The sequence below is a fragment of the Vanacampus margaritifer genome, chromosome 12 (genome assembly GCF_051991255.1).
Source record: "Vanacampus margaritifer isolate UIUO_Vmar chromosome 12, RoL_Vmar_1.0, whole genome shotgun sequence".
Classification (NCBI taxonomy): Eukaryota; Metazoa; Chordata; class Actinopteri; order Syngnathiformes; family Syngnathidae; genus Vanacampus; species Vanacampus margaritifer.
The window spans coordinates 8,489,702-8,516,399 of NC_135443.1; the positions used below are offsets into that span (position 1 = coordinate 8,489,702).

At 38.2% G+C, this 26,698-nt stretch overlaps 2 protein-coding genes across 11 annotated transcripts in view; one reads left to right on the top strand and one right to left on the bottom strand.

Moving 5' to 3' along the window:
• The window catches only part of fancl (FA complementation group L), a 113,921-nt gene extending 91,101 nt beyond the window's left edge, over nt 1-22,820 (bottom strand). For all 7 annotated transcript variants that reach the window (XR_013296091.1, XR_013296092.1, XR_013296094.1 and 4 more), the window contains exons 1-13: nt 22,460-22,820; nt 21,598-21,656; nt 21,336-21,396; nt 20,465-20,521; nt 19,696-19,796; nt 13,185-13,281; nt 11,239-11,307; nt 8,082-8,232; nt 6,772-6,855; nt 3,431-3,476; nt 2,993-3,074; nt 2,233-2,349; nt 304-375 (exon numbers count right to left, since the gene is read on the bottom strand). Coding sequence is in view for 2 of the 7 variants with exons in the window: in XM_077581318.1 (XP_077437444.1) it covers nt 304-375; nt 2,233-2,349; nt 2,993-3,074; nt 3,431-3,476; nt 6,772-6,855; nt 8,082-8,232; nt 11,239-11,307; nt 13,185-13,281; nt 19,696-19,796; nt 20,465-20,521; nt 21,336-21,396; nt 21,598-21,656; nt 22,460-22,546 (1,083 nt within the window). In the remaining 5 variants the exon portion in view is untranslated. The remainder of the gene's footprint in view (nt 1-303; nt 376-2,232; nt 2,350-2,992; nt 3,075-3,430; nt 3,477-6,771; nt 6,856-8,081; nt 8,233-11,238; nt 11,308-13,184; nt 13,282-19,695; nt 19,797-20,464; nt 20,522-21,335; nt 21,397-21,597; nt 21,657-22,459) is intronic.
• A 1,090-nt stretch (nt 22,821-23,910) lies between these two features.
• LOC144061892 (uncharacterized) overlaps nt 23,911-26,698 on the top strand; it is an 80,601-nt gene continuing 77,813 nt past the window's right edge. For 3 of the 4 annotated variants that reach the window (XM_077582799.1, XM_077582796.1, XM_077582798.1), the window contains exon 1: nt 23,911-24,092. Coding sequence is in view for 3 of the 4 variants with exons in the window: in XM_077582796.1 (XP_077438922.1) it covers nt 24,074-24,092 (19 nt within the window). In the remaining variant the exon portion in view is untranslated. Of the gene's footprint in view, nt 24,093-24,171; nt 24,371-26,698 lie in introns of those variants that run through there. The other variant, XM_077582797.1, reaches the window with a different exon arrangement.

Below are 26,698 nucleotides of genomic sequence, written 5' to 3' on the forward strand. Positions count from 1 at the left end.
GTTTCTGACTACCTGAGCTATCAAATACACTGGAAGGCATGCACACAAATAAGTTCATTTTTGACTGGGACTCAATAACACGCAGCATTCATTGGCACATACTTTACTCACTCCTTTATGATGATGGAGCGAGTAGCTTGACTACGAATGCGGCACCTTTTTCTGCTGCCAATAGCCTTTCAGCAAAAGAGAAGGCCACGTGCTGTACTGAGCTATGCTAATTAAGCATGCTGAATATCTTGACTATACAGCAAAGGCCTTTATGAAGGCAGCTGTCAGTCACGAGGCGACGTGCGGGCGTACCTTGCTGCAGTAAGGACACTCTCCAAAAACCGTGTGAAAGCTCTGCCTGCTGGCAGGCAACACGCGCAGCCACTGGAAAGGGGAAAGATAAAAGAGATAAGACGACTTAATCAAATCGTCACCTTGAATTCGACGTGTCAAGTGATAACATTTGTTTCGATGTACTGTACGTACCGCACACTTAAAAAGGTACATTCAGGTAATACTTTGTAAAGTTGCACATGAAAGCCTCGCCACATTTTCCCAAATTGAACGGGCCTTTGATCAAGCAGGAAGAGCTCATTTGAAGAACAAAGTTCCAGTTGCAGCTTACTTTTTGGACTTGGACCCGGGATTCAGGGGTGGGTGGGGGTTTAATTTTGGGAAACATTTCTAATTGGAAACATTACTTTGGAATTGAGGGTCATCAAATAGAAAGGTATCATATTCAAGCATTTGTATCCTAAGCAGACGTCCTGTTACTTGCATGACAAGTCTGGATTAAGCTAAAATACAGTACATTTTTCCCAATTTAAATTCCCAATTAAGAGCCTACCTTAAATTTAATAAATTCCTGGTTTATAACCGTTCCTACACTCTAAAAAGAGAATTGTTGAACCAACTTAATTGAATTACTTCAAGTGGTAACAAAATTGAATTAAGTTAATCCAAATTAATATATTAAGCTTAATTATCATTGAGTTCATTAAACTTAATGTTAACTTGGAGTAACTTAATTAAAACGGAAACAGATTGTCTCTAACTTGGATTAACTTAATTAGAACGGAAACAGATTGTCTCTAATTAAGTTATTCCAAGTTAATATATTAAACTTAATTATTATTGAGTTCATTAAACTTAATATGTTAACTTTGATTAATTTAATTGGAGACAATCTTGTTTCAGTTTTGCAGAAATCAGCATTAGTATAGCTAAATTTGATCATTATTGTTTAAAACACTGGGGAAAAGAGCCTTTTTGCAACATGGCCCTGGTTGATCTCTTATACTCGGCTGTCACCTGCTGGCCGTTTTTGTAATAATTAGCATTGCTTTAAGTTCAGAGGCTAGCAAAGCTCCTCTCAGTTGCTGCCATGCACCTCAAAAGTAAACTCAGACCGTTCTCAACAGAAACACTGGATCACTTGCTCGTTAATAAAAATAAATAACCGATGGCAACACCATTGGGACAAACGACAGTTTGCATTTCGTACCTGGACCGTCAGTGGGGATTTAAAGTACATAATGCACCTCTTAATACCACCCCTATTACAATTACAAAAAACAACAATACTAAACGAAAATGCAATATAACATCACGCAATTGTAACAAAAAAATGAAATGCTACAAAATAAAGAGAATATAATGTTAAATAAATTTAAAATTCAGCTTCATGGACCCAATATTAGAATTGAGGTTGCAAATGTAGGTCACTCCTTGTAATGGCCCTGATGGTTCACCACTTCAAGTTATTATAATTTAGTATCACATTTTTAAATGGTGAAAGATTTCTAAACATACCTGATTTAATTCTACAAAAATATACAGTATTTGTAAAATGCAATGGCTTCAAAAAATGGACACATATTTTCAGGTTCAGATTAAAAAAAAAAAAAAAAAAGCAGATGGACAGATTTCAATTTGTGTCTTTTTTGTAAATAATGTTAAAAAAAAGACCTCATTGTAGGAAAAAAATGGCATTTCTTTTTTAAGCACATTCAATCATTAATTTTAAACAATGTGCCTCCTTTTTTCCCCTTTATTTTTTTAATAATTTTTTAAATAAAAAATAACTTTTCTACACTGTTAAAAATACACTTCCAATAAAGTCAGAACCAGTTGTAATTGTAATGTTTTTATATAAGAAGTAACCAATAAAGTAACTTGTTAGTTACTTCTAAAATAAACTATATAAGTAAAGTAACCAATTTTCAATGTAACCGTTCATACCTCATAAAGGCAGACCTGATGGAAGGGCTGACCACAGCGAGGGTCGTTGCACATCTGGTCGGGGATGGCCGCTTCAAGGCGATACGAGTAGCAGATCCCACACTCAACACTGAACATCTGCACATGATATTCAAATAGAAATATTAAATGACATACTATTCTTTTACACGCTGTGCCCCCCCCCAAAAAACTCACGCTATAGAGTAGGCATTTTGGTCTAATAGAGCCTCTTTATCGCAGCTAGCCATTAAATAAGAGTGGCAGATAAAAAAAAATAAATCAACATCTGGTCAACTAAACTTTTTTCCCTTCTCCTTTCTAAATGCTAATGATGCATTTATCGTGGCAGTGGATACAGAATGTTCTTTCAAGTCAACTGCAGCGACAGGAGGGGAGAAGAACCACCAGGAAAAGAAAAAAAAAAAAAAAGATAAATGGCTTTGCTTGATTAAAGTGATTGCGATAGCGCACGGAATTGTGCCATCTTTGTTGTTTTTAATAGTCCGATCTGTAAACAACCCAATTAGAGAAGAAGTTGTTCCCGCCTCTTCGCAAAACAAAATACGAAATGGCAACAGACACAATAAGAGACAATAGTGGATATCCGCCCCCTTAAGATTTGACGCTCAAGTAGACACACAAAGAGGAGTGTGCATGCTGAGATGTGAAACACACGCACACACGCACAGCTTCGTTGAGGTAATCGCAATGGGAAGAGACATGTTTGAAATGGAAAAGGGGGGGCAATTGTGTGACATACAGATTTTTCGTGGGTGGCAGGTGACGGGAATTCGATCTCCAAAACATCCTGGAGGTTTTGCAAGACACCAGAGTCCGGGTTCCTGCCAGCAGACCACAGACAGCTCCTTCACACACTAATTAACCACATGCAAATGAGCCTGCAAAGACACTAGGGGATGATTAAGAGACTTTCACCGTTGGTTTAAAAAAAGAAATGGGGTGATGGTAGAGAGAGAGAGAGAGAGAGAGAGATAAAAAAAACAAGAACATTTGTGCTGCTGTTGTGTTAAATTGAAGAGTGTTAGATTTGCAGTACTTGACATGTGTCATAGTGAGGCAAATGTAACCTGTGGTGATTTGGGCGACATAAAAAAAACAATCTAAAAGTAGGATTAATCTTTTTTTTTTGGGGGGGGGGGGGGGGTTGACCCCTAACCCAGAGTGTGACGCTTCTTACCACAAATGCATGTTGGTGTTCAGTTTATTCCTCAGCGGCGTCACAACTGCAACAAAACAAGGGTTGACAATGGATTACTTTACTCATTCACTGCCATTGACGGCTATAAACGTCAAAAATGCATCTTAGCTATTTTTGTTAGTTTAATATTTGTTCCACTTTTGTTAACAATAGTATTAAACCTAGAATTTTTTTTATTGTACATTTAGAACATATATGAAATTTGTGATTAACTCTTTGACTGCCAAAAACGTTAAATAACGTTTAGTAAAATCCTATGGAGGAGTGCCAAAGACGTTAAAAGACGTTTGTTTCCAAACAGAGGTGAAACTAACCATTTTCTATTGTTGATTACTGAAAAACGGAATAAGGTAGAAACAAACTTTTTTTTTCTGATGGAAGATGAGAGTCCAATCTTTCATTTGGTAGTATGTGTGTTTCCATAGTCCAAACACATAATTTTCTGTGGACCTTGAAAGATCAGTCAAAATGCTTAAATCGGCTGGCACCCACGGCATCCCTTTTCTGAAAACGTCTAGCAGTCAAAGAGTTAATCGCGAGTTAACTAGTGAAGTCATGCGATTAAAAACTTTTAATTGCCTGACGCCCCGAATTTTTAATAATCTTTTCTTTTTTTTTATCCATTCACCGTCATTGACGGCTATAAATGTCCAAAATTCATTTTAACTATTAATTTTAGTTTAAATTTGTTTCCACTTTTGTTAACAATAATATGAAAACCTAGAATTGTTTTTATTGTACATTTAGAACAGATGTAAAACTTGTGATTTATCATGAGTTAACTAGTGAAGTAATGCGATTAATTGCAATAAAAAATTTTAATCGCCTCTTGCCATTAATTTTTGATAATCTTTTTTTTAATTTTTTTTATGGATTTATGGCAGTAAATGAGACCTCACCACACCCCCAGACTTTTTCCAATTCTATATTGATTTATCTTTTCCCATCGTACGTTATTACTCTTTTGCACATGCACTCGTATTTAACAGCCTTTGTGCGTGTGCATGCAGATATCAGATCACCGCTTGCTGTGTTCCACATGGGAGCCTTGTCTCTGAGTAGCGCTCATCACTTTCACCATTTCTTACTCCTACATGCAAAAAGCAATATTTCTGTGCTACACCTCATATTTGAGGATCGTCGCCTGCCTAGCGTCTCGGGTGGCTGAAGTGTCTATGTTTAATATCATTTGAGTCACATTGCTAGGCAACACGCTTAGCATTTCATGACCCTGGATTTACAGAAACAATGGCTGACAATTGATGGGGAATTAAAGGGAAAGCTCGCCGGATGTCTCCGAGGTTGCCACGGCGAGAATGAAATCGTGCCAGACTGAAAGCGAGCGCTCTGACATGACTGAAGACAATAATCAACACAAGCACCCCAGCTCAACTTCAAACTAAAGGAAATGGACGTCGTGATATTTTTTTTTCCCCACCCCACCTCATGGCGTCTTACCGAGCTAATCTGAATAATAGTAAGCACTGACAAATTCTGCTTTTTTATTACCCGAGTTTAGCCATGGCGTGCAGCTTATTGCATCAGGCTGGGCAACATGGCTACGGGGACACACTGCCATCAGTGGGAAACAACTTGAGAACAAATTCAAAATTGCCTCAGATATTGGGGAAAGTGAGAAGTTAAGAGATACCGACCCTGGGAACAAACCCTTAAAACAATGAGCGGCCTAGAAATTGATGAATGCTGATCCTGACCAATTCCTGAGCATAATATATCCTAGAAATCTTTGAAGCATATAATCAGGGGTGTCCAGTAGTCGAAGTCAAGGGCTATAAGATGCTCAGGGCTTGTGTAAGAATGCTTACAGAAATAATGTTCACGCAACACCTGTAGGTCTGCACACAGGAAGGCAAGTTGTGAGTGGAAAAGAAAGAGATAAGAATAAGAAAAAATTTGTGAAGAGCTTTTTGTTTCTTTAATGAGATTAGCACCACAAACATAATTTCAAGGATCCAATTCTGTTCACTATACAGGGAAAATGAAATTGGAATGGAATCACCATATACTCTTATACTAAGGGGAAAGTCTAAGACACTTTGCGTAATCAATGAAACTGCACATGCCGTTCTTCACGTACACACCACGCACATTGCGTCAGATCCGCAGACAGGGCGCGGGAAATTCTAACCCGAATCCAGTCTGAAAACTATTGGCCAGAGGCTTGCAGGAGTACCCATTGTGAACAGCTAAGGTGTTAATTTACTAATTAGAAGGCATTTCAGTCATAAATGGTCAAATAAAAAGCTTATTGTAAAGTTCGTTTAGGGAAAAAAGTTCCATATTGCAACTTGAAGTGTATCTTCTGCCCAGATTTAGTCATAACTGTTTTAATTTCCTAATTTCCTCAGTAGAGCTTTGTTCTGCGGATGTATCCTTGTGAGTGTTATCGCAATTTCTGCCAGGTGCAGTCATGACTGAATAACCTCCTCTATTCCTCAAATGGGCTTTGTTCTGTGTTTGAATGATGTCCTTGAGTTTTATCTCATGTCCGGTCAACTCCGGTTGAACTGTTTACTGGAAACTGTGTGGTACCGCCCTTCAAGATAGTATAAGAATGTTGTAAGTCCTCTGTAATCTTTGCACTTGTGAGAGGCTACAGCCATTGTCCGTAACTCACTTGTGCCCGGAATATTCTGTATAAAAGCTTTGAAGGAACTGTTCATCGATCTCCAGCCTGTATTCAGATAACCAACATTCTCACTACCCGAAAGAAAACGAACACGCGGAGGAAAAGATCTACTCCACAACAAACTTTAAGCAGGAGCTAATGTTTTTTCCATTGGGCTGCTACTAGGGACTTCCTGTAGTGACAAATCAGCTCATTTTCACACTTTGTAAATTAAAATGGTGTATTAAGGCCACGTATAAATATATATATTTTTTTCTAGAGGGTGGAGGCAATATTCAGAGAAAAAACAAAGTGGCAAATTTGCGGGGAAAAAACTCGGAAATTTGTAACAATACTTTTCAGTTGTGTTTTCAAATAAGGAGCTAGTAATTGCTTTAGCCACTTTAGAAATTGGCAAATTTGCAATTTTTTTCTCGGAATATTACCCCCCCCCCCCCTGAAAGCCCCTTAACAAAATTATACATGGCCCTAATACGCCGTCGTAGTAAATAAATCATGTGTTAATCAACTAGTGAAAAATTCTTAATTGTGATGTTGTTATCCAGGCCTATATCTAAAGGTATTCAAAAACTAAGATCATCTTTCACTGTAAAATTTAAACACATACAAAGACTCTTCTCTTTTGCTCACACAACCTAAAATAACACTGAAGTGTTACCATCTGACTGACCATGCTCAGCTCCCAGCAGGCAGCATTCTGGCAGCATTTTTGGGTGTCGGGCATCCACTTCCACTTTAATGGAGACATTGTTTCCTGCAGAAATAAGAAATGTTTGAATGTCATGTTGCTTAACAATTTTACAAAAAAAGCGTCAGTGCAGACATAAGGAAAACAAAGGTGTTTTTGTTTTGTTGCTTCATTTTTGTCACGCTAAGGCAGAACGACAGTGGCAAACATGCATTTGTTGACAAGCTTACCTTAAGCTTAAGCTTGGAAGAAATGGAAAGTATAGTAAATACTGAAGTACAACTCAAAACGCATCAAAAGCAGTGTGTACCAATTTTGTGTTTGCATTATTGCCCAAAAATTGTGTCATGATTTTGCAACATCAGTTGCGACTGCAATGGCAGACGCTTTTCATGCTATTACAAGCAAATGTACCAGAGCAATTGGAAAATTGTGTTACTTTTAACTTACTACATACGGTAAGTTATTCCAGAAAGGGTGCACAGCAAAGTACAGTACATCAGCTTTGGTTGGATTTGAAATGCGCTATAAATAAAATTGTGTTATGATGTTGTGCCTTCAAAACCCGTATTAAACAGAAGTGCTCACACATACATGTGCATTGTGCCTAACAACTTTATTAGAACACCACCCTGTGTAAAGATTATGCCCTAAAATAACAGCATCGGTAATTACCAAAATCACCCCCCGAATGAATTTACACTTCTTACTACATCAGTGCGGATACGTTTTTATCCAATCCACTTTATTTCTACAGCACATTTTATGAACAAGCTTTTTCAAAGTGCTGCACATTGAGATCCGCACACTATCATACACATAAAATCTAGTAAAACCAATTATAAAAATAAAAAAACTGTTAACTCTTTGACTGCCAAAAACGTTTAATAACGTTTAGTAAAATCCTAAGGAGGGCTGCCAAAGACGTTAAAAGTCGTTAACTATGTTTTTTTTTGAAACGGGTGGAGGAAAGCCTTGGTAGTATGTGTGTTTCCATAGTCCAAACACAAAATTTTCTGTGGACTTTGAAAGATCAGTCAAAATGCTTAAATCAGCTGGCACCCACAGCATCCCTTTTCTGAAAACGCTTGGCAGTCAAAGAGTTAATAAAATACAAAAATACACTATAAAATAAAGAAATAAATACATAAAAAAATGTATTCTAATTCTAAACTATGATTATCTGTGAATTACCTCATTTATATTTTTATTGCATGACGAGGAACGCACTTTATTTGCATTACTAAACTTGAAAGCTTGGTCTAATATAAATGTTAAGCAGTATATCTTACCGATAGCTATTCGCCTCATAGTGTCGGAACGACTTGGCTTTTCTGGCTCCAAAATCCAGGTCTTTGTATCAATCTCATCTAGAACATCCCAGAACTCAGTCAGAGCCTCTATGACCAGCAGGAACTGGCTGTGGAGTTGGTTCAACGAAGACTATCAAATCAGAGAACAAGCAGAAAGTTGTTAATACAGGCATTCGGTACAGCATTATTTGACACAAAAACGGGAAACAAGAAATTATTTGAGCATTATGGACACGGACACAAAACTGTTACCTAGAATAATGCACCATGTAAAAAACAAAACAAAAATGGCACAGCTCACTTTATCTTTTTAAGATCTCTTTCGTAGAACTGTGCATACATTACTTATATATTGTAGTGTCTTCACAGGGAAAACTTAACTTAATGTATTTAAATGGTGTGCACATCATTACTGACCAGTTTTGAAAAGTGAAACTTAAGGCATTAACATGAATGTGAAAGGAAAATCTGAGAGAGGTGTGGGTGAGCAATACAGATGGTATGAGTGGGAAAGAAATTAGAGCGAAAAAAAAAAAGAACCAAAAAATTATAGGTCATTGTGCCAGCACAGTGCACACAATTAAGCATCGTCCAGGTGCTGAGAGCCTCTGCAATTACAGCCCAATTAATGCCAGTGGCATGATTATGGTTAGCGCTCAGGATAACTATGCTAAGCCCAGTTCAGGAAGATTAAAAAAAAAAAAAGAAGAAGAAGAAAAGAGAGAAGCGCAGTTAATTGAATTCCTCGTATATCTAAGACAGGAGTGCAAGTGAAAGAAGGAATTTACTAAAGACTGAATGTGAGCTGTAGCTTATTGGTTCTCTCATTTCTCTTAATGATAATAGCAATACACAAGCTCAATTTAGATCTATAAAGCTGCCGCTGAGATTTCTATTTATTTCTATTAACTTTATTGAGTCAATTAAATAGCGAAAGGCTGTTTACAAATATGTTAGTAGTATAGTTGAAGCTTTATATATATATATATATATATATATATATATATATATATATATATATATACTGTATATACAGGGTGTCCATAAAGTCTCTTTACCATTTCAAAAATTTATTAAAAATGCAATTGATTAGATATTTTATTCAGATTTGTTCTATTGTATTCAGGGTTTATTAAAGTTTTTTTTTTTTACCTCTTTTAATACACTTCTACATGGGCACCATTAGTTGCACGAAGCACATCAAGACGGTACTCCATTTCTTGCCATGTTCGCTGTAGCATAGCCTCATCAATTGTGGCAATGGCATCAGTAATCCTTTGCTTAAGGTCAGTAATGATAAACACTGTGTGTTTTTTTTTTAACACTGAATACAATAGAACAAATCTGAATAAAATATCTAATCAATTGCATTTTTAATAATTTTTTTAAATGGTAAAGAGACTTTATGGACACCCTATATACTGTATATATATATATATATATATATATATATATATATATATATATATCGCTCTCAAGAACCAGGGTTACCTTCTCCTGACTTATACCATCCCTTTCCTACTATACACACTTACCTGTTTTATGTTTGACCGACTAAATTAGACTAGTAATCCAAATTATATTAGTATATTGATACAAAGTCCTCGTTTAATTAAAAATGCTGAAGCTACTGTATATACTGCATACACTGTTAGATTGGGATACACATTAGTTGTTAATTTCTGCCCTGAGTAGCACGTCTTGGCCCTGCAACAGAGCAAGCAATAATTAGTCTTTCAAATGAACATGTCAGGACTGCTGACAGACAGGCCCTTCCCCCTGCCCTACACTCACACACACAGTAGCCCATCACTCATCAGACAAAAAAAAAAAAAAGCACTTGGCATAGATGTGCATACACAGACACACACACACACTTCATGTTGTAGTGTGGGAGAGATCCATCACCAGCCCAGCAGGCAGACAAGCTCCATACGGTAGCGCTGTTCTAAGCTGGTCCTCACTGTATGCCTGCCATGTATCAACACACACAAACAGGTTTATGCGAACACACGCACGCACACGCGCGTCAGTACCTCCTACAATCTCTTTGAAACTCCGATAACGCTTTTCATATTGGGCAGTAGTTTTTAGGGACAAAAACATCCACTGGTGTGATGAGCTAACTAAAAGGCAATGGCGGAATAACGAGTTGTTTCCCCATAAAACCCACTGTATAGCAAGTAGCTTAATTTGGCCGTCAGTAATGTCCGTCAAACACTATAAACCTCAATGCCCCCCCATTCAAGTGCAAGCTACTAGAATATGTTGAAAATAAAAGCCGATAAAGCACTTTACTGTGGAGATGTGATAGCTGAAGAGGAGTCAAACGTGTGGATTCAAAAGTTTACTCTCCACCTAACAAAAAATAACAATCGATAATGTCGTGATTGTTCTATATTTTCACTACTACTCCAAACTGCAAATGGTAAATGGAATACTTTTTATATCACTTTCCTTTCTTTTCTTTGGTCCTTCCTCGGGTTTCCTGACGGCCTCACGACTCTGGCTGGAAGTGTTCGGTTTAGGTGTGGTATGGGATTTTTTTTTCAATAGGTTTTAGGTGAACTAATGAATACACACTCACTCGAACGCACGCACGCACATACACATAATCACCCACATTCAAAAAATAAATAAAAATAAAATAAATATATATATATTGAAAAAAAAAAAGGAGAGCAATGATGATGACATGTCAAATCGGTAAAATTACCGAATGAACAATACTGAGCTCTCCAGAAAAAAAAAAAAGGAATACTTTTTATAAAGCACTTTACCTACAAACAAACCACACAAATATTCATACACCAGTAGTCAGCTGCTGCCATGTCCAGGTCCACTGGGAGAAAATTGGAGTTCAGTGTCTTGCTCAAAGACACTTCGTCATCATCAGGGGTGCGGATCGAATCCTCAACCTTCCGGTTGGGAGACGACCACTCTACTAATGAGCCATGACGCACATCTGAACCGGAAGACTCTACCCCTGTCGGCCAGCCCAAGCCTCGGCAAAAGTCTTGGGGCTTATGGTCAACAACATACCAACCTCAAGTAAAAAAGTTTCCCACATGTTATAGATATAATCAAAAACAGTCCGAATTTGTACAATCATGTTTTATTCCAAACATTTGCATACCTGTGGTGTCCATTTCAAGAGAAGGGGGACTGGCAGATCAGCTGAGCATACAGGAGCCTCTGCTGGGTGCTGTTTGGTGACGAAGATTGGGCCGTTAAGTGCACAAAATTAAGAACTTTACTGTTAATGTTTCAAATCAGAAAATCCTTATTGATGAACTCACCCAAGAAGATGCCCAATAGTTATGACAAAATATTTCTATCAAGCAGATTTGGTGTATGCAACAATAACTCAAACAAATGCACCCCATTTTTTACCATAGACTTAAAAGGTAGTGCTTAATAGTGCCTCCTTTATTGCTAGATTTGACAGTAAAAGTACGGTAAGTGTAGGTCAGTAATATATTGGATTAGTACAAATAACATTTTCTCTCCCTTTTCACCATCAAGCCGTAACTATCCATATTTACCCTTGCTTTCCCTTCCCTGTCACCCACAACTCCTTCGGCACTGTTTCCCCCCTTGCTGTGCTTAGTGAGGGATGACCTGGCACTAGATCTGGTGGAAGAAGCTGGAAGGGTATTTTCACAGTTCCAGAAAGAAGAGTGTAAATGGCCAGGTTGGCAACGGGGTGGGCTCTCAGCATTCTCCCCTGGTCACAGGTGGATGTCAGATGAGCTTAGCTAAGCATCGCCTCACCGTGGTAAAGTCAAACAAATATCGTAAATCAACAACTGCCTGTATTCTTAGTGCCATATAAGCCTGGTCATATATTAACCGCAAAAAAAACTATACATTGCCAATAAGTAGTAACCTACCAAACTTTACTGAACCGTTTTTTTTGCATCGAGCTACAAAAAAAGAACAATGTATGATACTGTCTGACATGCGTTACACTAAGCAAATAACTTATTCACAAATTTTATCTTATGCAAACATGTAGGCAAGTGAAAAACAAAGTAAAACAAGGTCAAATAAATTCACAAGTCTCAAAATGATTTGATGAGTGAAATCAGCATGACTAACTCTGCTGCCCTTATACATTTAAATTAAAGGCTTCTTTCTTGAGGTGTTTACAAACTACGAGCTGGAGGACATATTATGTCCCTATCATGCACCTACTCTATTGTAATTAGTTTGTTTGTTGGCATCCACTGCAGCCTGGTCATCATCCTGGAAGGGAGATCCCTCCATATGTGTTCTCTTTTCAAGGTGTCTTTCTTATCCCCCCCCAAATTTGTTTTCCAGGAGTTGTTCCTTGCCCAGATGGGGAGCATAAACTATGGGATGTCATTAAATGAAAAAAAAAAAAAAAAGCATTATCCCCTTAAACTGTGAGCTTGTAATGCTAAATTTAATTTTATATGGACATGTTTGTTGATTATTTATTAGATGCTTTTTTGTTGTGATGTAATGGATGATTTGTTATTAGTTACTGTGGAACCATTTGAGACTTTTGTGATGAATGGCTTTAAAAAATAAATTGCAATAAATTTTAAATTATTTGGCAATATTAAGACAAAATGTGTGATGCCATAAGGGGTAACGGTGGTTCATGTCCAAGATTCCTTTCATCCATTTACTGTAGTACGGTTGTTGCTGTCCATGTACATAGTCTGAAAAGCAGCAACTGGTGACAAGGTTATGTAGATAAGACTAAGTGTACTTGCATTCTCTGTTCATAGAGGATCATTTTCTAACATGCCGGGGTCTGCGTGGAGATGTTTTATCTGTGCTACATCTCAGTCACAGTGGGTTATCAAGTCTGTACACCCTCTCCAGTTTGCCCCAGATTTGAGGGTGCAGATGTAAATCACTGATTTGCTATCAGCAAATTGAATGGCCCACATGTATTAAATGAAGTCAGACCTGGATCTGGATTGGCTGAATATAAAAATCAAGATGGACCTCGTTCCATGTGATAATGAATCATTTTTATCGTGAAGATGACCTAGTCATCAATGCCAACTGTGTGTTTTCATACATTAAAGTAAGTAACACACTTACCTTAGATTTGAGGTTAATGGTAAGAATGTGCTCCCGTCCGGAGGAGTCTTCAGCTTTCATCCTCAACATCTGAAACTGTGTGTCTATGAAAAGTAGCCTGCAGATTGAAAACACACACACACGAATCAACATGCTTCAACTGTTGACCAAATTGTGACACAGTGGATCTAAATAGCAAATTTGCACAATGCTGTCCCCACCTTGAGCTTCTCTGATTATGATTTGGCAGGTAGACTCAGTGAAGATCGACACTTTTAAGCAATGGCTGAGCGACACTGAATGAAACGCTTGTCAAAACCAAAAGCTAAGCACTGAACAACATCAACACCAAATTGCTTTTTAGTAGCAAAGCTACCCTACTATGATGATCTTAGGGTCCATGGAAGCTACATTTCCCCAGGCAGTTGTAAACCTTAAATGCATCTCTTTCGCGAGACGTCAAGTTATTAAACTATTCTTCTGCTGATGCCCGCACTACAAGGTGCCCGGCATTTGGAGCAGCATGGAAAGTACACAACTGCAAGTTATTTTCAAAGGTGCCTTCCGTCAGTACTGACAGACTGTCAGTCCGTCACTGACGGACGGGAGTTTTGCTGACGAATGATGGGAAACTTTTGCCTGTTTTGCGTGCTGCACAAAAAAAAAGTAGTTTGTTTGGTTGGTGGCCTGGTAGGTGGTGTCTGGTCGGTGCTGGATTTCACTTTCCTTTCTTTTCTTTGGTCCTTCCTCGGGTCTCCTGACGGCCTCACGACTCTGGCTGGAAGTGTTCGGTTTAGGTGAACGGTTTGGGATTTTTTAATAGGTTTTAGGTGAACTAATGAATGCACACACACTCACACGCATGCACATACACATTCTCACCCACATACAAAAAAAATAAAAAGAGAGCAATGATGATGACATGTCAAATCGGTAAAATTACCGAATGAACAATACTGAGCTCTCCAGAGGAAAAAAAGAAAAGAAAAGTAGTTTGTCTTATAAAGGCTCCCACCCAAGTAGCTGAGCTTCCTAAGTTTCTAGCCGAATTTACTAAGTTTCTCTGGAAGGTAGCTTCAGTGTAAAACTTTATTTAATATAGAATAGCTTACACATTTTTTCAATGCTGAGAATTTGTACTTCTTCATAAAGCATTGAACCAAAGGGGGTGAAAAAACTAATAAACTAATAATAAAATCGCATGTCTTTGGATGACTTTACGAGTGAGATCATGGTCGCAAGCTCTGCGCGGCCTATAAATTAGACCCCTCTTCTTGAGCTGATTACAACCTGCTGAGGCAGAGGACATTGCACTGATCTGTCCCGATCATGCACCGACACTACAGTCAGATTTACTGCCCTGCTGCTACTCCAGCACACTATGAAGGGAGTCTGAGCTGCCCCCCCCCCCATCCTGTACAGTTTCCAGTCAACTGAAACTTTGAGACAAAAGATGGTCTCAGACAAAGGACTTGGAGAGTCCTCCTCTAGATTTACAGTACCTTACAATGAGTGCTGAACTTGACACGGCTGTATATCTGCCGAGGATTTACGCAGTGTGTTAGAGAGGAGTGATGGGAGCAGTGTCCCCCAGGGATGACACACGCACACACACATTCTTAGAAAAGTGATAGAATGATGGCAGACGATGTCCGCAGTGAGTAGCTCATAAACATGACTGTTCAATCGCACACTTGCAATCAAACACAAGTGAAGGGCATCTACGTTGAAGTCTACACATACAAATGCAGAATGTAATGATGAAGCCAATTTGCTTCCCTTTCTCCACCTCTTATCCCCAATCGTTCTATATCTACCGTATCTCTATATTTATCTTCAAACACACAATCTTTTTTGTAATTCGCACACATCCTTGCCTATGCAGTGCTTTGATACTGATAGCAGTGCATGATGCCAAAAGTAGATAAATATAATCTTGCAGCAGAAGACAGCTTCTGCATCATGATAACTTAATATCCTCGAGTACTCATACACAAATAGTATAGACTAGAACAATAAAAAAACCATTATGGTTAACAGCTATAAATACACAAATCTGTCAAGCAAGACCATTTAATATTTGTGTCAAAGTGACAAGCATCCAAAGAAAAAAGCTGACACTTTGTCGAATGTGTTAATTAAATAATTGTGGCTCTATGAAAAGTCTAACCCAGTGACATCACACTTTACTCACGGCACCAGCAAAAGCCCCATCATATCCTTCGTGTCTTTTGAGCTCCCACCAGACAACAGCACAGAATACTAGAAGACTGCAACAAGCTAAATTAGAGAGTTGTAAGAGAAAAAAAGTGAAATAAAATTCCTTTCACATATCACATATAGGGCAACAGCACAAACTGCAAGACCAATTTAAATATGATTTGTCTGAAAATATTTGAGGCCCAATACTATTAGTATTATTGAGTTAAATTAATGTATTAGATATATTATTAACTTACAAGTTCTATAAATTGTTGTCTTCTTTCTTTTTGTCTTCTGAATGTTTGTTGTTTTTTTTTTTCTTTTCCCACAACACTAACAATAAGATTTGGTATTGAAAAATAAAATACAGACTTAAAACACTATTTTCTTTAGGCATATTTTTTGTATTTTGATGTCTTTTTTAATGCCAATCTGCAGATTTTTTTTTTTACACTATTTTTTTCCCCCGAGTGTCACAGGTTTTCAGTTTCAACTCTGGTTTTCAGTTTCACTTCTCTTTTTTTCAGTTTCAACTTATTGGCAGTGTTTTAACGTGAGGGTCGGGGTTGAGGGCGGGGCTTTGAGCGTGAGAATGCTTTCTAGCTTTTCAGGAGAGGAGAGAGGAGAGCGCTCCCTCTGTTGGCTAAACGCAATACTCATGGATACAAGTTTGCCAGAAACTCCTAAACCAGAAAAAAAAAAAAACAACTCCTAAACCGCCTGTAAGCCACAAGGTTATATGTGGTTAGATATGATGTTACTTGTGGCGTTAAAACCACCATTACTTTATGCATCATGTCATGCTAATTTAGCTAACGTGCTAACTGGCTTACTACAGAGACATCAACACTGACGCCACAAGGTTATATGTAGAAAAAAACACAGATTTACAGGCGGTTTAGGAGTTCACCTAGCTAAGCTTAAAAAGTTGAGCTCGGGAAGAGTATTTCATTCTGTAGCAAACAACTACAGTAACTTTTAGGATACATAAAGGGTAAAGCCATAAAAACCTGGGAGCGATCAGTCCTGTTTCGGGGCCATGCGATATCATACCAACCAACCTACTTAACTTCATGTTTCAATAATTAACACATGGTATGCCATCTTCGACCAATTAAGATGACCAAACTCTCAAAATGCTCTAATGGAGAGACGTGTCCAAAGTAATAGAGACTAGAGAGAGAGTACAACTCATTTACCTGGTCCAATCAGCAGACAGAATTACATTTGAAAAACCCTAGTGGCTATTAACACAGCCTGTGCCAATTAAGACACTAAGCGAATCTCAAGTGCTTTGGAGATTGAGGCCCACTGTGTATAATGCCTCATAACCATACTGCCACATTGAAAATGATGTTGGTCCCATTTCCAGTATATCTTCAACTACTTCTATTAAAACCTGAGAGTCTTCAATTAGAGCTATTTGCATTTTACTAATATCATAATTGTAGCTGTGGTCATTAAGAGCAAAGTGGAAAATGAGTATAGTAACCAAGGCTTAATCCAGACAAGAGAAGAGATACGCTATCTCATGTCTGCCCTCAACTCCTCCTGAGGAGAGAAGTCAGTGGTATTTACAGGGAACTGTCACAACGTGTACTGCCAGTTATTACATGCAACTAGCATTTAACTATAACTAAAAAGAAGGAAGTCATTAAGAACCATTTGTTAGTGTGGAGTTATGTTGTAGCAGGCCAGCCAATCATAACATATTACTGGGAGAGCATAGCAGTGAATGATACTCCAATTAAAAAACACATTGACAGTTACAGAAAAAACAATTTCCTTATTTCCTTACTAGCTATCCTCACCTGTTTCACGACACCTTATTATCGTTTCAATAAAAATTCCTAAATAAATAGCCACTTGGGTTTAAAGAGAAAATATGAACCCAATATCTTTGTTACTGTTAACACCAACTAAAAACATCCAACTTTTACTCACTCACTGCCCCACTCAACTGCAGTCTCCATTCTTGATTATTAACCACAGGTAGAGTGAAAGCACAGTATACCTCTAAAAGTGATTCATTCTGGTATTATATTCAAAGTTGGCCACTCAAGGACATCACCTAATGTTGCTCAAAGAGTATCCCACTTCTTTTCGCCTCCTTATGTTTCTTATGCTGACATTTAAGGACACTGGTACTAGGGCTAGGCGATATAGCCTAAAGTTCTTAGCATCGTATAAAATGAATCCTTTCATGGTAAGTTTCTGAATAGATCATATGGCCCGTTAGCAAGGATATGGATAAAAAAAGAAAAAGAAAAGAAAAATCCCCCAAAATTTACACCAAGGCACTTTTAAGCAGACTAACCGTCCTTCATATTTTGTGTCGCTATTACAATGCAGATTTTTAAACAATTGTGTTTTATAGGGTTTTAGGTTTAGTACAGTAAAAGCAAGACCCAATAGATGAAGTGTGTACCCAACTCCAATAGAACCAATGGGGAGTAACGGAATATATGTAACATACTAACTCACGAATCACCCACAGCTTTACTATTTAAACGCCATATTACAAATATCATTGGTTAAATTTGTCATCGGGGGGGAAAAAAAAATCACTGTGTGTGAGACGGTGAACCCCTGCATATTTGCGCTTCGGCATCTATAAATTCCGCGGTTACTAAACACCCACTCTATTCAGAAAAATGACTAAAGGCGACATGCGCAGAATCTAAAACCTTGCAGCAACCGCCGATATCAGAAAAGTTGAGGAATAAACTGCTTCGATTTATTTTTGGGAGAAACACCAAATCCTTTCGGAAACCAGAATTGTCCTGTGTTCGCCACATTGCATGGAGGATGGCTTCTTCAAGTCAATTATCTTTCGCTCAACTACAAATACGGTTATTTTAACCCAGCCACACACACAAACACATTGGTCTCAGTCCACTTTGGCGGCTTGTGAGGTCACGTGGTGTCACCATGGGGGGTGTACTGGTATTTAAAAATAAATAGATAAATAAATAATCAGAGTACAGACGCTCCCCACCTTACGAACGAGTTACGTTCCGGACGATCGTTCGTAAGGTGAATTTGTTCGTAAGTTGCTTCAGTGCTATATTTTGTATTATAATTTATGTTTAAAGCCTATATAAGTATATTGAAGGTTTATATAAGTATGTTTAAGGCTTGTACAAGTAACCTGCATTGGTTTGTACTGAAAAAAACTTAATAAAATGGAGAGAATACGTACAGTACTGTACTGTACTACGTATGTTAGAGAGAGAGAGCGAGACACACACACACACAGTATGTACATGTACGTAATAAGATGAATAAAATGAAGTTTAACTTACTTTTGGAAGATGTACTCGATGCTAAAGGAGATGATGGAGGAGGAGGAAGAGGAGGATTTTATATCATGAGAGATTCTTCGTCGTCGCTGGAATCGGCTTCAAAAGTTATTTCCTGCTTCATGGGGACCGGCGTTTCTTCCTCCTCCTCCTCGCCACGTTGCTCAGCCTCCAATAAGCTCTCACAGCGCCAATCGTCGGTATTAGCGGCGGAAAGAAGCACTACGCGCAATACAAAATCTAACTTACAGCATTTCTTTGCGAACATTTTTCGACATACTGTACGCGCAGAAATGTTCGTATGTACCGTTGTTCGTAATTCGAAAGTTCGGAAGTAGGGGAGCGTCTGTATAGCATTGTTTGTTTTCAACAAATAAGTGGGACCACAGAAAGCCCGGTTCAGTGACTTCCAATAATGATTACATTATACAGGTACAGACCTCAGTTTCCCCTCGCCTGGGTGCATGTCACCAGGCCTGTAGGCGGGGCTTGATGGCGAGCACCTGGCACAGCCTGAAGAGGTAACATGAAATGGAGCGGGATATTGACAAGTGGATTGGTGCTGCGTCCGCAGTGTTGCAGACTATGCATTGGTCTGTCATGGTGATGAAGTAGCTGAGCCAAAAGGCAAAGCTCTCGATTTAGCGGTCCATCGACCTACAGACCCCACAGTTTCTTATGCAGGGTGTCCGAGCTCTCCCTCGAGATCGTCTCAGGATCTCCTTGGAAGAGCTGGATCAAGTGGCTGGGGAGAGGGAAGTCTGGGCTTCTCTGCTTAGATTGCTGCAACCCAATTTAAAAGAAGCGGAAGGAAATGGCCGGCTAATAATAATAATAATAATAATAATCCACAATATATTTCAAAGGGCACTTCAATTTTCAATTCAATTCATCCTCAATAGAGGAAGGTGGACAATATCCCATTGACCTATCAATGAACAGCAATGACCTGGCTCCACTTTTTTTAAGCTTTAGCTAGATTTTCTTTGGAAGATAATTTGGGATTTATTTGCAATGAATTCACTCACTTGTCCCACCCGAGGGTTTCCATTTCCAAGATGAGCTGTGAGTAGTACTGTGGAGGTGGAATAGTAGAGTAGCACATTGGATGTTTTTTTAGGCACACTTCCTGCAATAACAAAGACAAAAATGACACTAGATTACAATGCACATTACAACACTTCTCACTGTTGTCATTAACTCACTAATAAGAAAGGGTCAATGTGTATACTGTACACAATTCATTAATAAAAAATAAAAAAAATGTTTGTGTGAGTCGGCGTCTCCAAGTCGATGCTACCAATGCATTGTAAAACGCGATTGTATAAGCTTAAAACAAAAAGTGACCTTAAAGGGATACGTGACTCATTGAGCCATTTTCAGCAGTAAAAAGTTAGTACAGTATTTTCTCCAGAATGAATTTAATAAATACATTATTTTTTTGTATACAACTAACACCTTTAAAAACAAATGTTTCCACTTGCTGTGTCGACTGAGGATGACATCACTCGCGCTGAGGAAATAGGTAACGACCAATCAATGGCTCACCTGTTTTCTGGGTTTAGTTAGCAAACTGAGCCATGATTGGTCGTTACCTTAGCCCTGAGCCGCTGTGATGTCATTTTCAGTCGGCAGACGATTACCCGCTTTACTTGAGAATTTTGAGGCAATCTGGGATTTTTTTGCGAACTTATTACAATTTACAGTGTAGTATGACATTCCCATGTACTTGTTTTTTTTTATAAACCAACAATGTCAGGAAAGCGTCGCTACCCAATATATCATTGCCTTTCTTACCAAGACAGTCTTCAGTTCCAGAAGGAAACTGACAAGATCAGTCGACTGATGCAGCCTCTGCAAGAGAGGGAAGAGACATCCTTGAATGGCAAGATAATAAAGTGACACCGTTTTTTTTTTCTCTTCAAGCCAGCCATTCAAATCAAACACGTGCTTGTGATTAATGGGGGCTGCCACCTCCTTTAATAATTAATGATAGCTTAAAGGCTGCGAAAATAATGAACTTTGCAGCCCGAGGTGAAATATCAATCTCATGCAAATAACCCTGAGGGACCACATAACAAATAGGGACATTTTCCAGGCAGTGTTAATTAAACAGTGAAAAATATTTTTCTCCGCTTGTGAGTGAAGTGTGCCTGATGGGTGCACAGGAACAATGCCAGGTATGACACAGTCTACACAAAAGATGTGAAATGACTCCGAAAAAAACAATCAATCAAAGATTTTTGTCAGTATAGTATGTGCATACTGTAGTGCAGTGATCCCTGTGCATTAGTGTGCCATGACAGATCATCAGGTCTACTGTGGGAAATTAGCTAATATCCCTTTATTGGTCCAAAAAGTATTAGTTATTTGACTGCAAATAACGTATCTTTGTCCATCTATCTATGCCATTGCCATTTAGTGACAGACAAAACCAATTAAATGCTCTTCCACTAGCTGGCAGAACCCGCTGTCATTCACAGAACGGACAGATTTCACATTAAGTACATTTGTGAATAAATTGAGACGCGCTTATCATTTTTTTCAGTGTATGCTTTTCATGAGATTTTTGTTTGGTGGTGTGCTGTGAGAGGTTTCTATTGTATTTTTTTTGCGTCTTGGCCTAATGAAGGTTGGAAAACACTGCTGTTGTGTGAGCATAAATTACCTGCTTTACAATGTGTTCATATCCATGTAACAGGTGCTTTAACTTCCAACAGCAATGCAACCTAGAACAAAAAGGATATATAATTATACCTACAGCTTAGAATGAAAAAAAAAAACTATGGTTAAGGTTTGGGGCAAAATATTAGATGTCTCCCCTTACTATACCCAATTCAATTTGCTTGAGTCTAAATAAGATTTTTGTTGTTGTTGTAAAACCAACATGTTCAATATTATCAGCCATACATCCGTGGTCATTTACATACTTGGCCTTTTTGAGTTGGTGATCTGGTGGTAGATGTATTCTCAGTCTCAGGTCTTTCTCCTGTTTAAAAAAATAATGTAAGGTAAAGTTGCATGTTACATTACAAGTTTTGAACAATGATATGTTGTTTAAACAAACAAACTGGCACCAGTATTTTCAAATAAAGAGCCTTGGAATCCTTAGTTTTATTTAACTTGGTTATTTACTTAAATTGAAATCCGAATAAATAAGCTTGAAACTACAGCTTACAGTTTTCAGTAAATACCTGTATGATGCATTTGAAAAATAAAGCTAAGTCCTATTTTAAATTAATTAGTATACAGTAATTATAGTGGGTAATTAATTGGATAACTTATTGACCAGACTGAACACTACAGACTGCACATGTTAGGAAAAGGAACATGAATCCAGAATTGATTACCAAAAAAATTGAAAAACAAGAACATTAGTCAGGAAAGCAGTGAAGAAGTCAACAGCCACATTTAAGGTAAGTTCATGTCCTCAATGAGATAACAACCTTTTTACGGCGATTTTACAAAGTAGCCTTTATGGTGCACATTATGCTACAGTACTGAAAATAAGGTAAGAAATCAAGGGGAAACTGGGAGTCAAACCTGCAACCTTTGCGGAGCAGTTTCAATAACTGTAGCCTATATATTGTTTGCATGGGAGCCATTAAAGCAACAAAGCACAATACAAAACAGACCAGAACCAATCTGAAGCATATCGGTAGCACAGCATAATAAAAAAAATAATAATTAAGTGACACAGAGGTGGTGCATGTCACTGACGCAAATCACAGCGGAGCAGAGGTCCAAAATGATTTTTCGGCATTTCTGTTCTGTCGTCTGACATTCACGTACCTGGACAGTAATGAATCCATCGTAGACAGTTTTCTCCACGTTGAGGGGTAAGAGCATCGGGTTGTCTTTAACCAATACGGACGCCATCAAGCTCTTTTCGAAACTTCTGCCAAACTACATCGGGGATGTTGTTCTTTTCAGTAATGCTAGCAGCAGTGACACGAACACCTAGCGCCTGCTTTATCGTTTGCCTGGACAAAACTTTAAATGACTATTACTTTCACTTTTGATTTTAAATCAAATACACTTGAGCAAGCATCACGCGTTGTTTTTACTCCCATAGATGCAGCTTGTACGTGTGGTGGAGGAAGTAAACTGAACTCTGTCTCCCGCCATGATCACCCAAACAAGGTAACGTCACAGAGATGCGTTCAGGAACTCAAGGAAAATCTTGTAAAATGGAAGACTTACTTTTACGTATGTACCTTCTTCTTTCAAAAACCGCGGGCGGGGGATACTCTTCTGTTGTGTTTAGTGTTTAGCATACTTTTACCATTTATTGGAGAATAATTCAACTCTCTCTGCAGGTTGTTAAACATTAGTGGGGGCACTATGGGTGACGTGGCACATGCCCTTTTGGCACTGATGCCCAAAGTGCCCCTTTGTCCATTTATTTATTTGTTTAATATATTTGGTTTAAATGGTTTATGAAAGTAGTTTTGTTGTCTTTCAGAACTAAAATTCAGCAGCATAATTTACATAAATCTAATTATTATTGTTACGTTATCCTTGGATGATGTCATACCAGGAGACACGCCCTCATTCTGCCAGGTCACACGCATAATTTATACATGTATTTAAGGCAAGTTGTAAAATGTCTGAAGTCTTCTTGTTTATGTTTAACAAATTTAAAACATCATAAATTATACTGTTTCTCCTAAGTACTGTCTCAAATGTTCTCCAGTTTCGATACTGTAAATGTATAGGATCGTATGCCGAAAAATGTTTCTTGGGAGTTGCAATATGGCCGTCTCGCGACTTAAAAAGTCTTGGCCTATCGGCTATCCAGTCATATATTCAGATCAGTGGAGCTAAATATTACACACTGTCAGCATAAAGTGCACTTTGTTGCTTACATTATATAATCTCAGAGCTAAAGAATTCAGGACATTAATAGTGTAGCTTTATTTTATAATTAAAATAATCATTGTATGCATCAAAACACAATTTATGCAATAAGTTGCTTTTATTAAGTTGACAAAAACTGACATCATATTTTTCAGTTAATTTAATTTAATTTTTTTATCTAATATCCTTCCATATTTAGCAAATTCAACATTTTTACTATAGTATACCTCTACTACCCTTTTCGCTCAAATTCCAACCTGAATGTGTAAGCCAGAGAACTGGAATGTGTCAATATACTGTACAGAGCCAGTGAGAGACGTGCTACAATGCATGCTTGCCACACACAATGTGCCTAGAGAGATTGATGTTATTGTCATCCACCTGCTTCAAAGCAGCAACAAACAGCCAGCTGATGCAAACAGAGGAATCTAGCTATTCAGCTCACAAACAAAAGAGAGAGAACCTCACAGCCCCTTCTTGCACATCTGTTTTGGAGGAATATATCAGCGTTCTGTTGTGGTGCACACTGGGCTCTAATGATCCTGAATGTTGTGTCTAGGATTGGGTAAGTGTTGCCTTTTTTTCTCCCCTTTTGGTTCTCTTTGGAAAATTGGAACAATCAGAGGATTTATTTTATAGGACGCATTGAAATGTAGCCGTAGGGGAAGCAGCAACGTTTTTCCCTCCCTCTTCGCTCTCAGCCTTTCTCTGTGGCTCACTCTTTGGAAAGAAAATCTACAAGCATGCAGCAACGACTGGCTTTCCTAACATTCCGGTTGCAAGAACTGCATCAAAAATGTTAGCAAGAGAGGATAGAAGAAGAGAAGCAGATGCAAATAGGCGGTGAGCTCTCTGTTGTCGTCTGTCTTGGTCTGCTTCTCCTTCTCTGCCTCTAAGTCTGACCGCTCTCACGTCTTCTCGTCTCCACTGCTGAGCTCCGTCTGTGTGAGGGATGATCTATGGTGCTTTGTTTATCAATGGCCATGGTCACTTCTCTGGAATGCAATTGGCTGGAACTACACCGTGTGGGTCCTGCACCCTTCGTCTCTCTCTCTCTCTCTCTCTCTCTCTCTCTCTCGCTCTCTCTCTGTCTCTCCTCCCTGCTCCTCGCTGGCTTTTGAGGCAAAAAAAAAAAGAGTCTTTTTTTCCCCCATGGTGTTTAGCATGTATATAAATGATAATGGTACATGTTCCCAGGACTGTTGATTGATTTAATGGCTTGAATAGTTAATTTTGTTTTCCTGCAGCATTTTTGAGTTGGCACCTTAATCCTTTGACAGGTTAAAAAAAACATTCTTACTATCAAAAACATACAGAAACTATATCAACTTAAGATGTTTGTATTTTACGTTCACTACATTTAAACAATAGATGAGGAAGAAACATTCATAATATTCTAGTGTTTCCCTCAAAATTTCCAGATTCTAGAATCCTCTCTTTAAAAACAATAATAGAGTGAATTAGGGATGAACTGAAGAATAAAACAGTATATTTTTTACGTATCTCGTCCATAGTTTGACATTTACCATAAACCCTTAAATTGAATGCCTGCCAGCACACATTGCTGGATTGTGCATGCTTTTTTTCATGTTTTTTTTTCTTTTGTAAATTTATTAAACTTGATTTATGAGTATTAAGTGAAGCAGCTATCATGTGTTTCCAAGCATGTTTAGTGGTGTGTGTGTGTGTGTGTGTGTGTATGTGTGTGTACGCACGTGTGTGCATGTGAGTTTCCAGATAAGAGGGAGGACAGTTTATGAGGTTTTAGTCATGGATTACAGGTCTCACAGAAAGGTTTCTATCCAGACTGCTGACTGACAAGGGTTGATGGGATTAGAAGCAACGTGTGTCTGCCCTGGCCCCCCACACCTCATCCATCAATCGGTGACCATAGGGCACCAGATGGAATGTTGGGTTTGGTGTGTATCTTGGCGTGTATTGGCTTTACACTGCAAACAAAACTTTTGTGCTATAGTAAAAAAAAAAAATGTTTACATTAAAGGCACATACGAAGTCACAAATAGGGATATGTTGGAGTCATTTACATTAATTTACCTAATTGCCCTAATTAATGGACTCAAAGATATATTTGTATATTTTGCGGAGCTTAAAGGAAGCTGGTACGGTCCACGATTCTACAACTGTCATTAAATTTACCGTGGTGGAGTGTAACGGACGTGCTCATGTATATTCACAAAACTAAACCAGCTGTGAGACTATTCATTCCGTTAGTCTGAAACATTTGGGATGTTAAGTGTTGATTGGAAGAAAAAATGTTAAAAGTATGACCATGGCCTCTTTATTGGGAGAAAAACAAAACAAAAATAAAACTGGAGGGGGGAGGGTCATGTTACTTTACTTCCTCAATGTTTTCTCTGATTAACTCCTTCCAGGTCAGACAGTTTAACATCTTTTTGAAAGAAATTCAAAGAATGAATTTTGGACACTTTGGACCGGACCAAACATTTCTGCCACAAAAATCCTTGACTGACTCATTATATTGATACACATAGAAAACATCTTTGATCATCTCATCTTTTAAGAGGGTAGTTCAAGCATACAACACAAATCTCCTTGATTGTGTGAAGTGCACTTATGTACCTTAGGTACCTGTGACTGACCATATCCTTGTTACTATTCCCTTATGCTCTATTTACAAACATTAGCATCTTCTGTTTTGAACAATGACAAAATCATATCAGACAGGTACAACTATTAAGTGAACCGAGAGCACATATCTCACAACGTCTTTAACTCTTTCGTACATGTCCCTTTTTGTCTCGTGTGTCTATACATGCCATTGGTTAGCTTGCTTATTGGCTTTATTGTTGGCCACACTCCTCTAAAATGTGTGCAATTACACTTATGTAATTACCCCCCGAATCTAACATTTGTTTTGAAATAATGTATAAGTTTTGGGGTAGGGGGCGAAATAGCCTGCTGTGATTCTCCATCTGTGCAGTATTGAAATGGACCGTCCTCCCTTACCATGCTGGCCCAGAATAAGCTTCACTTTAAAAGATCAATTCTTTTATTACTGAAGTCAGTCTCTGCAGTGCAGGATAATACATTCTACATTGATCCTCTTCACAAACCAAAAAAAAAAAAAAAAAAACCCCTTTATTGCCATTCCTTCCAGCAAGGCTCACATTTAAAAATATATGTGCCACA